The sequence below is a fragment of the Triticum dicoccoides genome, chromosome 7B (genome assembly GCF_002162155.2).
Source record: "Triticum dicoccoides isolate Atlit2015 ecotype Zavitan chromosome 7B, WEW_v2.0, whole genome shotgun sequence".
Lineage (NCBI taxonomy): Eukaryota > Viridiplantae > Streptophyta > Magnoliopsida > Poales > Poaceae > Triticum > Triticum dicoccoides.
In genome coordinates, this window is record NC_041393.1 from 398014326 (window position 1) to 398025663 (window position 11338).

The following is an 11338-nucleotide window of genomic DNA, read 5'->3' on the forward strand; positions in this document are numbered from 1 at the left end:
CCCCCGACTCCCTCCGGCGGGAGGAGGAGCTCCGGCGTGAGCTCCGGGAGCTTCGGGACGGCCGCCGCTCCCCCTCCCGCCGTGATGACCGGGCGCGGTCCCGGTCGCCGCGGGCGTCATCGGGGGACTGGCGCGCCCGCCGGCGCTCCCCGTCGTCGTCCCGTCGTCGGGAACGCTCCCCGTCCCCCTCCCGTTCGGCCCGGGTCATCTCACCTCGCCCGCGGGACGGTATCCTCCCCACCCCGGACACTCGCCGCTACGTCCCTCCGCACGCGGCCTCCACTAGGGCTGCGGCCCCGGCTCCGGCTCATGGTGGTGGCACCTCCCGCGGCCGTCCTAGGCCTGCCAAGAAGAAGAAGCGCCGGGGTGTCCGCCTCACTCCGGCCGTGCCACCCCCCGCGGGTCCGGGAGCCTCCTCCGCTCCGGGCCCCGTCTCCGATCTCCCTCGCCCCCCATGCTTCAACTGTGGGGTGAGGGGGCATTCTCAGGTTGCTTGCGTCAACCCCCAGTGCTGCTACCTCTGCAAGGATCCCGGCCGCCCCGCCATTCTGTGCCCGGATAGACCGGTGGTTTCGGAGCTCATGATGTATGGGCATGGGATTGAGGGGTTGGGCTTCTTCCACCTCGAGGTCCCGGACGCCCCTCCTTCGTCGCCCTCCCTTTAGGCGATTGTCACGGTCGTTGATGGGGTGGCGTCCCTAGAGATGATCGAGGCTGAGCTCAACCACCTCTATCGCCACCAGTGGGACTGGGTGGTCACCCCCACAGCCGGTCACATCTTCTCCGTCGTCTTCCCCGACTCCGTCAGCTTCGGCTACGCGACGCGTAGTGGCCGGATCACTCTCGCGCTCAACCAGCTGGTTGTCGAGATATCCGAGCCAGTACTCGACGCTCAGGCCGTGGCTGTCCTCGACACTGCCTGGATCCTCATCTCCGGTCTCCCCGATATTGCGCGGTCCGAGCTCGTCATCCGCCAGATGTCTCGCCTCTTGGGCAAGGTGGTGGTGGTCGACGAGCTCTCATTGCGCAAGGAGGAGGAGGTGCGGGTCAAGGTCAAGTGCCTCGACTCCTCCAAGCTGCGCACTTCGGTCCGGGTCTTCTTCAACGACCAGGGCTTCGACCTCAGGATCGCCCCCGAGCCTCACAACCACGTTGGGCGTCCCCGCTTCCTCGATGTCGGCCCCCTGGTGACAACTCGGGGGCCGGCGGAGACTACCACGGCCGCCACCGCTCTCGTTCTCACCGCTCGGATGAGGAGGGGGCGTCCGAGGACTCCCGCTCCCCATCCCCCTCGCCCTCCCTCCGTCTGCGGGGGGCAAGGGCCGCCAGGCCGCCTCTCGCCCCCTGGTGGATGGCCCGCCGATCTCTGACGTATCGCCATCCGAGGGGAGCGACATCTCTAGTGTGGGCCTGGTGGTTTGCCCGGCCTCCTCCCCGCGCTCCCCCACCTCGTCCCCGCCACCTGTGCTGGCCTCGGTCGGCCTGCTCGGCGGCCTGCTCTCCGACTCTTCGGCGGTGCCCGCGGGTGGGGGGACGCCTCCTGTGGTTGTCCTCCCCACTCCGGCTTCGCCTCCCCTCGTCGCCGTCTCCTCCCCGCAGACTGACGCTCCTCCGGCCCCGTCGTCTCCACGGGCTCCCTCGGAGGCCTGCTCTCCGGCCCCCAGTGCGCCTCCTCCCCCTCTGGCCGCACCATCACCCCCGGCCCAGATCTTCCTCGGCTGTGCTGGGTCGGGACTGCTGCCCTCCCCTCCGTCGTCTCCTGGGGCGGGGGCGGCCCAGATCATCACGCCTCTAGCGGCCCAGCCCCCCCTCCCCGGTCTGACGCCTACTCCCGTCGCAGTCGGCCGGCCTCCTCCCCGGTGGTGGCCTCCCGCCGGAGTGCTCGGCTGGACGCTGCCCACCCTGAGGGCAGCCCGGCGCTGCCCATCCCCGAGCGGGCGGAGCTCCGCGCTGCCGCCCGTAACCTGGAGCCAGGTACGCCCTCCATTCCCCCCTCTGCTTCGTCTTGTTCTTTCTCTGCGCTTGAGTCTGTTCCGCTGGGTCATCTCGCCAAAGTGGCCTCCGACTCCGCGATCATTTTCCGAGGGGAAGTTGGCCCCCCTCTCGCCCAGATCGCGGCCATCAGAGCCCATGAGGTTCTCGATGGGAAACTTGCGGAGGCCCGGGCGGCCCTCCTCGTTCCCCCAGCCGCCTCTACGTCTGGGGGATCTTCCTCTCCGCCTCGGCCACAGCCGACGGCCCCTCCTCCCTCGGTGGCCGTGCCGGAGATTCGGGGACGCACCCGCTCCCGCACGGTGGCCCTTCGTGCGCTTAGCGCTCCCTGTGTTCTAGGGTCAAGCAGCCCCCTAATGGCTCCTTAATGCGGGCCCTCTTCTGGAACATCCGCGGCTTCGGCCATGATGGCCGCCGCCGCCAGTTAGTGGAATACATGCGAGATGAGCACATCGACATCGTGGTTGTGCAAGAGACCATGCGTCGCGATTTTGCGCTCCCTGAGCTTGACCGGCTGAGCTCTCACCTCTTTGTGTGGCACTGTCTCCCTTCTAGTGGGAGCGCGGGCCACTCGGGTGGCATCCTTTTAGGTGTGAAGGATGCCACCTTTGAGGTGGGCAGCATGGATAGGGGCGAATTCTTCGTCGGCATGGAGCTTTTCGAGAGGTCGCTCAACTTCAAGTGGGAGATCATCATTGTCTATGGACCGGCCGATCATAGTAGGTCGGCCTCCTTCTTGGAGGAGCTCCACCGGAAAATCTCGGCCGCCTTCCTCCCCGTGGTTGTCGGGGGCGACTTCAACCTGCTGCGCGTTGCAGAGGACAAGAACAATGGCAATGTTTGCTTTGCCCGGATGGACATGTTTAACGACTTCATTGCCGACCTCGCCCTCCGGGAGATTGATCGGGTTGGGGCCCATTTTACTTGGACCAACCGACAAGCCTCCCCGACCCTGTCCGTCTTGGACAGGGTCCTAGTTTCCCCGGAATGGGACCTCCGATGCCCCCTAGCCTCTCTTCGCGCCATCACCCGGATTGGTTCCGACCACGTCCCCTTGCTCCTCTCCTCCGCGGATGAGCGTCCGCCGATCCCCCCTCGGTTCCGGTTTGAGACCTTCTGGCTTTCCCAGGCCGGGTTTATCGACGCCGTCTGTGCTCGGTGGATCGAGGCTCGGGCCCACCCCCACCCTCGCCCCCCTTCTGCTATTGACGCGTGGCACTTCTGTGCGAAGCGTGGCCGACAATTTATGAAGGGCTAGGGGGCCAACCTGGGCCGTGACGCCAGGGAGCGTAAGAAGGCGTTGCTCACCGCGATCCAGGCCCTCGACTTTCGGGCTGACGCAGTGGGTCTCTCCCCGGACGAGTGGCTCTCCCGCTATGACCTCGAAGACCAGCTCTCCGTGATTTACACCGATGAGGAAGCCTATTGGCGCCTTCGGGGCGCTCAGCATTGGGTCCTGAAGGGTGACGCAAATACGGCTTACTTCCAGGCGATTGCCAATGGGCGCCGTAGACGCAACACCATTCCCTGCCTTTGGGATGGGGTAACCCTCCTCCAGGACCCCCGGGACATCTGCTCCCATGTCGACGGCTTCTATCGTTCCCTCTTCTCTCCCGCTCCTCGGAGCGGCATCTCCCTCGCCCCTGATTGTTGGGCCGGCGCCCAACTTGTCTCTGACGCAGAGAACGCGTCCCTGACGGCCCCCTTCTCTGAGCAGGAGGTCTGGGAGGCCATCAAGGGTATGAACTCCTCCTCTGCTCCGGGCCCGGACGGTCTTCCGGTCATTTTCTTCCAGACCTTCTGGAACGTGATTAAACCAGAGGTCATGGCCATCTTTGATGAATTCTTCGTGGGATCTATTGACCTAGGCCGCCTCAACTTCGGGACCATCTCCCTCATCCCCAAGGTCCCTGGGGCAACTGACATCCGCCAGTTCTGCCCGATTACGGTCATTAACATGATCTTCCGGATCCTGGCCAAGGGGTACGCCAATAGGGTGACCCTGCTTGCAGATCGGATTACCCACCCTAACCAATCAGCCTTCATTAAGGGTCGGTACATCCTGGATGGTGTCCTGGTGCTTCATGAGGTTCTTCATGAGGTCCGGGTCAAGCGCTTGAAGGCGGTCTTTCTGAAGATCGATTTTCACAAAGCCTATGATACGGTTAGCTGGTCCTTAGGGAAGTCCTTCTTCGGAAGGGCTTTGACGACCGGTGGATCACGAGAGTCATGCAAATGGTCTCTTGCGGTCGCACGGCGATCAGCATCAACGGCGAGATTGGTCCCTTCTTCCCTACCCTATGTGGGGTGCGCCAAGGCGACCCCTTCTCCCCGTTCCTCTTCAATATGGTCGTGGACGCTTTGGCCTCCATTCTCGATAAGGCTAAAGCCGCGGGCCACATCCGAGGTATTACCCCCCACCTCTCTGGGGGCTCGGGAATCTCCATCCTCTAGTATGCTGACGACACGATCATCATGGTCGAAGGCTCGGAGATGGACATCACCAACCTCAAGTTCCTCCTTCTTTGCTTCCAACAGATGTCGGGCCTCAAGATCAACTTCGATAAGAGCGATGTTATGGTGATGGGATATTCCCCCGCTGAGTCTGTGGCCACTGCCAACAGACTTAATTGCCGCCTGGGCTCTTTCCCCACTACCTACCTTGGGACGCCCATTAGTGACTCGCACCTCTCTGTCGCAGACCTACGCCCCTCCGTGACCAAGCTCCAGACCAGATGCGAGCCCTGGCAGGGGAGGTGGCTTTCCAAGGCGGCCTGGACTATCCTTATCAACTCCTCCCTCTCCAGCCTCCTCTTGTTTCTTATGAGTTTCTACAGCCTCCATGAATCTCTCCATAAGGAGATCGCCAAAATCCAGTCCCGATTCTTCTGGGCTGGCGAGCATGGCAAGCAGAAGTATCACATGGTCAGCTGGCCTGACATCTGCAAGCCCAGGGAGCAGGTTGGATTGGGCATCATGTGCTCTAAATGGATGAATATTGCCCTTCTATCCCGGTGGCTGTGGCGTATCACGCAGGGTCATGGTGGCCTCTGGCTGGACATTATCCGGAATAAGTACCTGCATGGTCAACCCCTTGCCTTCTGCCAGAAATCGGGAGGTTCTCAGTTCTGGCAGTCCCTCGTCCAGCTTCTTCCGGTGCTCCGCATTGGTACCTTTATCTCGGTGGGGTCCGGCCTCTCGACGCTCTTCTGGTTTGATCGCTGGGGCGGCGACTCTCCCTTTGCGGCCCGCTTCCCCACCCTCTTCTCTATCGCTGTCGTCCCCATGATCTCTGTTGATAGGGCCCTTCTTGACTTAGAGCGCCTCACTTTCCGTCGGCCATTTGGGCCGGCGGAATCCGCCGCCTGGCGTGAGTTGCTTGACTGCGTTGCTCTGCATGAGCCGGTGGTGGATGGGGATCAGGATCTTGTGCGCTGGCACCTGGAGCCGTCGGGCCAGTTCTCTACCAAATCGCTATACTTGGCCATTGCCCCCTCCTCCGCTCCTCTCCCCTATCGATGGTGTGGTCCGTCCGCGTCCCCCTGAAGATTCGCATCTTCATGTGGCAGTGGATCCGTGGACGGATCCCGTCCGGTGTGGAGGTCCGCAAGCGTAATGGCCCGGGCACTGGTATCTGCCCCCTCTGTGCTGTTCCCGAGGACTCCAACCACATCTTCTTCGCCTGCGTCTCCGCCCGGTTCCTCTGGAGCTGCTTTCGCGAGATTGTCGGTGGGAGTTGGTGCCACACCAATTTCGCGGCCTTATTTGCTGAACTCCAATTGTCCCCTTCGTCCTCTCGCCACATTAGGTGGCTCGAGGTTGGGGTCCTTGCCTGGACGCTTTGGACCGTTCGCAATAAGCTAGTGATCCAGCGTACTTCTCTTCGTCGCGCTACTGATGCTCTCTACAAATTCTCGGGTTTCTTGCAGCTTTGGCGGCCTCTTAGCCGCCCCCTGGGTCGGGACGCCATCTCTGCCTTCATCGCCGATCTCCGCTCGATGGCCGTCCGCCTGTCGCCCCCGCCGCCGCCGCCTCCGCCGGAGCCTGACTAGATCGCCTGCACTGGGCAGGCTTTGTTTTTTCTCTTTCTTCTGGGCTTGTTGAGCTGTGCCCTCAGCAGAACCTTAATACTTTGTTGTGGTACTTGGGTGGTGTGTGTGTGTGGACCTGTTGTGGTTGTATGTCTTGTGGCGGTTTGCTTTATTTATAAAGCGGGGCGAAAGCCTTTTTCGGTAAAATGAAATAAAGTTCTTTCCGCCTAGTCCACCATCCCGGTGGTGCGTTTAGTATCGCCGATGGGCGTGTGGAGGTGTGTCTCCGGCGTATTTGTCCTAGGTGAATTTGCTCGGATCTAGTCGTAGTTCGTCTACGTTCGTGTGTTTTTAGGTTGGATCCTTTCGATCTATGCTATGCTTCAACGGTGGCGAGTGTTGTACTGCTGCGCTGGTCCTATGGAATCTTAGCACAACGACTTCACGTTTGTCTACTACAACAAGTTTTGCCCGGCTCCATCGAGGGAGGGGCGATGACAATAGCGTGCCTTCGGCTCGCTTCAGTACTTGTAGTCATCGCTAGGTGGTCTATAGATCTGGATGTAATTTTTATTATTTTTGTTGTTCGCCGTACTGCCATTTTTAAAGATGAATAGATTGAAAGTTTTTGCGAAAAAAGGGATATAGTGTGACAATATCTATTCTTTTATCCTGGTTATATAGGGAATTTGTAAGTTTCTTTTTATTTGAACGGGTGAGTGAGTAGTTTTGCGATATCACAATAGTCGAAAGGCCGTTTCGCAAAATCCCCTATCAACTGAAACCCTAGCCGCGACCCGCATCTAATTTGAGCCCAGTTCCACCAGCGACATCTCGCCGGAGAAGCCGCTGACACCTCGACGGAACCGACGCCTTCCACCGCCTACGCGGACCTTACCGTCGCGCAATCCAGGGTTCGATGGCCGCGTCGTCTCCGGCCTCCAGCGGCAAGGCGGCGAGCGACTCCTCCGCTCCTCCTCCGGCCCCTTCCCCCGTGGTATCCAATGGTAATGGAACGCCGCAGAAGCCGCCCCCCGTCGCCGGATTCGACATGCCCAAGCCCAACCTCCGTGGCCTCAACAAGCCCAAGTGCATCCAGTGCGGCAACGTCGCCCGCTCCCGGTAAGGGGACCAGGACTTCTCAAGCTTCTCAGGCAGGATTTGTTTCTCGCGCTGGCGCTTATCTCTGTATCTGTCTGGGTTCGTGAAATTTGTGCATTGGTTGGCTTTTCAGGTGCCCGTTCCAGTGTTGCAAGAGCTGCTGCTACAAAGCTCAGAACCCTTGCCACATTCATGGTATGCCTAATAATGCCACTAACGCTGCTGCTGATAGTAGATTAAATTGCACTTTTTTGTTGTTAGCCACACCGGAGCAGTTTTTTTCGCGAACACACAAAGATTTGCATACCATTTCATTGAGGAGGTGGAGTGGGGGGAGAGAATGGTTCAATACATAGCCAAATATGCCACATGCACATGAGCATTGAGTATATGTGACACGGGGAGCAGCCCTAACGGCCACAAGGCGAGGAAATGGCTACTCCTCGGGGATTATGTTAACCAAAGCAGTGACTCCAGTGCGAGCCCATGAACGCCTCGTCTCTGGTGATCTGAGTTAGACAGGTGAGTGTGGGTTGTTCGGTGTTGCACGTCTTCCACAGCCACCACGCAATGAGGATGATGAGCAGTTAGCTGCTTTCCAAGTATATGCACAGTCGCTAATTTAGCCCAGCGTGTGGAATAATTTCCCAATGGCGACCTCCTTTTGGTTTTCGTGTGTGTTTGGTTTGGGCCCCAACTAGCCCAACCTGTCATGACCAAAAATTTTGTACTCTAAGTTGTTGCTTGAATTATAGCCATTGTACCTGCCAAGATTTTGGCAAAATTGCTAGGCATCCATTTGGGGTTCGCATAAGTTTGACAACTTGGATTGATTAGTGCTTGGTTTTAAAAGTGAGGCACATAAAGGATTATAGGTACAGACAGCCAAGTCCACGGCATTGAAAGCGCAAGTAGGAAACAAATCGCATCAATTGGAGGGGAGGAGGCCTTCGAAGCTGCGAAGCATGCAGGCAATACACGTGTTGGTAAAATTGGGCATGCACGGCATGGAGCGAGTCTCACGCAAAAAAACTTCAGTTAAATATAGGAGAAAGGTTCAATACATGACAACCAAATATTCCACGTGCACATGAGCATTGAGCATATGTGACACGGGGAGCACCACTAATTGCCACAAGGCGAGGAAATGGCTACCTCATGGGGACCATGTTAACCAAAGCAGTGGCTCCAGCGCGAGCCCACGAACTAGCCTCGTCTCTGTTGATCTGAGTTAGACAGGTGAGTGGGTTATTCAGCGTTGCACGTCTTCCACAGCCACCACACGGTGAGGATGATGAGCAGTTAGCTGCTTTCCAAGTATATGCTCACTAATTTAGCTCAGCCTGCCTGGAATAGTTTCCCAATGGCGACCTTCTTTTGGTTTTCGGGTGTGTTTGGTTTGAGCCCCAACCAGCTGAACCAAAAATTTGGTAAGTTGTTGTTTGGATTATAGCCATTGTACCTGCCAAGATTTTGGCAAAATTGCTAGGCATCCATTTGGAGTTAGCGTAAGTTTGGCAACTTGGATTGATTAGTGCTTGGTTTCAAAACGTGAGGCACATAAAGGATTATAGGGTCAGCCGGCCAAGTCCACGGCATTGAAAGCGCAAGTAGGAAACAAATCACATCAATTAAGAGGGGAGGAGGCCTCCGAAGCTGCGAAGCATGCAGCCAATACACGTGTTAGTAAAATTGGGTATGCACGGCATCGAGCGAGTCTCATGCAAAACATCTGCAGTTAATTATAGGAGGAAACGACCAAGCAATTTAATCAGGTAAGATGTGCGTGAGCGCGTGGCGCTTTGGATTCAGTTAGCTTTAATTTAGCAGGATAATCTGCCTGCCTTTTTAACAGCACCAAACGTATTCACACTCGCCGGCTTCTCGCGGGCTTTTTCCATGCCCTCTGCGCACCAACAATTGGCGAAAATAGCGCGGGGACGTCCAGGGCGCGATGGGCGAGGTAAAGTTTTGGCCTCAGGTCAAACGGCAGCCAAATCATACGGGGAAGCTAATTTTTGGTGTTATCAGTATAGGTTGTAAACCAAACACACCCTTAGCCTCTCTCGTCATTCAGCCACACCTGTTTGATGGTCATAGTTCAGGTTTTGTTCGGATGCTTAGCCAATATGCACCGCATGACTGTATCTTAGCTGGACTAGCTGCTTCTTCACCATTTAGCCTCCCTGTTTGATGGTCATAGTTCACAATTTGTGTGGTTCAGTAGCCAAGTCAGCTCACTCTATCTTAGCTAGGCTAGCTAGCCATTATTAGCCAATTCATCTTTCCTGGGGATGATGTTGTGTTATTTTACACTTGATGGCAATGGGCAACTTCCAAGTGTCCATTCGTTTGGTCAAAAATTGAGGTTATGTTTGGGTCTCTCCCAAACTTGCTAGGAAAGGCGTTTGGTATTAATATCATAATAGAAGTCTCACTTTGCTCAGGTTACTGATCTGGCCTTGCATTAGTATATAGTGGAACCAGAACAGGAGCAATGCCTTTCTTTATCTAATGAAGGATAGAGGAAGAGGACGGTCAAGACGAACAAAGAAAAGTCCTGGCAGGCTTAGTAGTTATTATGGTAGAACACTTGCTTATGTCTGTTGGTATTTTATTTATGGTACTATTTAAATCTGCCTCTCTTCATTTATCTTAGTTTCTACTCCCTCTGTAAACTAATATAAGACGTTTTAGATCACTAGTGATCTAATAAGACGTTTTAGTTTACAGAGGGAGTACTTCTTTTACATTGTTTTGGTGCAGCATCATGTCTGCATTAAATATATTACTACCTCCGTTCCTAAATATATGACGTTTTGGCAGTTCAATTTGAACTGCCAAAACGCCATATATTTAGGAACAGAGGTAGTAGTAGTAGTGTATCTTTAAACTCTTTATTTTGGAAAATTGGCACTAATCTTTTCTTACTCCACTTATCACTGCAGTTCTCAAACAGAGCAACACATTGCCAGAGAAGACACCACCAGCTCCTATCCCTTTGTCAGACCAACCATCAACCAATTCACCTTTAACCGGGTAATCTTCAGAAACCCCACTAGTAAAAATTCATCTTTATGCAAGAAAGGGTCCTTATTTCCAATGCTTGCTTGTCATTTCTTGTAGTTCTTCGTCGAGGCTGTCTTCCCTACAAAAGCTTCCCCATCATTTTCTGAATTCCATCCGAACAAGAAAGTCCCTTGCCAAGAAGGTTCTTGGCTATTCCACCCTGTTTGATTATTTATAGTAGTTATACTCTCGTGGTTAATAACTTGCAGTACTTGTGCTGTAGGACATTGCAAGCATAAACAAGTGGAGGTTTATGAAGCTAAAGGAACATATGCAAGGAGATATTGATGTTGAAAATGAAGCATATGATAGGTACACACAGAATATTGGATTGCTGGAGGAAACGTTCTATCTCAAAGAAGATTCTGCTGGTGAACATGAAACTGAAGCAACTTCCTCAGAAGAAATGATGGAAATAATGGTCTCTGAGGCAAAGGTGAGGTTAAAATCTGATTGCGCAAATGCAGCTGGCTTTAAAGAGAGGATTGCCACTGTCTTGGACCAGAAGCTGAAGAAACTGCAAGAGAGGAACAGTGCCTGCGAGGAGGATGACAACTCCTCTGACCAAAATCTAGATGACCATACGAAGCCGGTGAAGTTGAACATAAAACAGCAAACAGTGAGAAACGCGAAAACAAACGAGCTGCTTGGTAAGTTGACAAAAGCACAGAGTGAGGATGATTTGAAGCCTTGCCTCAATATCATGGCGCAGCTGTTTGGAAAGGAGATCGCTTCCTCCTCCATGGGCACATCAAACAAGTCAAGCAACCAAGAATCAACCCCTGCAGTTGCGCCCTCTTATTCATTTCCAAAGCTCACAACTAGGCTGGAGGTAGACGAGAACATGATGTCTAAGATCAGCGAGCTATCTTCTTTGAGTCAGGTTGTTCAGCTATAATCTGGGACCTGGAGTGGTCCTATACCTCCAAACCCCAGAGGCATGTCGTGAATACAAAATGTGGACTGGTTTCTTGCTGCCTGAAAACGTCAAAACGTAACCAGTACTGTTTATCTAGCGTTTCCGTACCGTCTTGGTTAAAAAAAAGCATTTCCGTACTGTCTTGAAAAATGTGATGAACTGTTTACAACGAAGTACGAAAACAACCATGGGAGCAATGAGTTTTTTTAAACTTGTGGCACACTAT

General features: G+C 54.9%; 1 protein-coding gene across 1 annotated transcript; it reads left to right on the plus strand.

Moving 5' to 3' along the window:
• The first annotated feature begins 6802 nt into the window (after positions 1–6802).
• On the plus strand, positions 6803–11285 carry LOC119337853. Its single transcript, XM_037610083.1, has 5 exons — positions 6803–7145; positions 7258–7319; positions 10073–10163; positions 10251–10335; positions 10417–11285. Exons 1-5 carry the CDS (start codon positions 6943–6945, stop codon positions 11089–11091), a joined length of 1116 nt encoding a protein of 371 aa, XP_037465980.1. The 5' UTR covers positions 6803–6942; the 3' UTR covers positions 11092–11285.
• Positions 11286–11338: the final 53 nt, after the last annotated feature.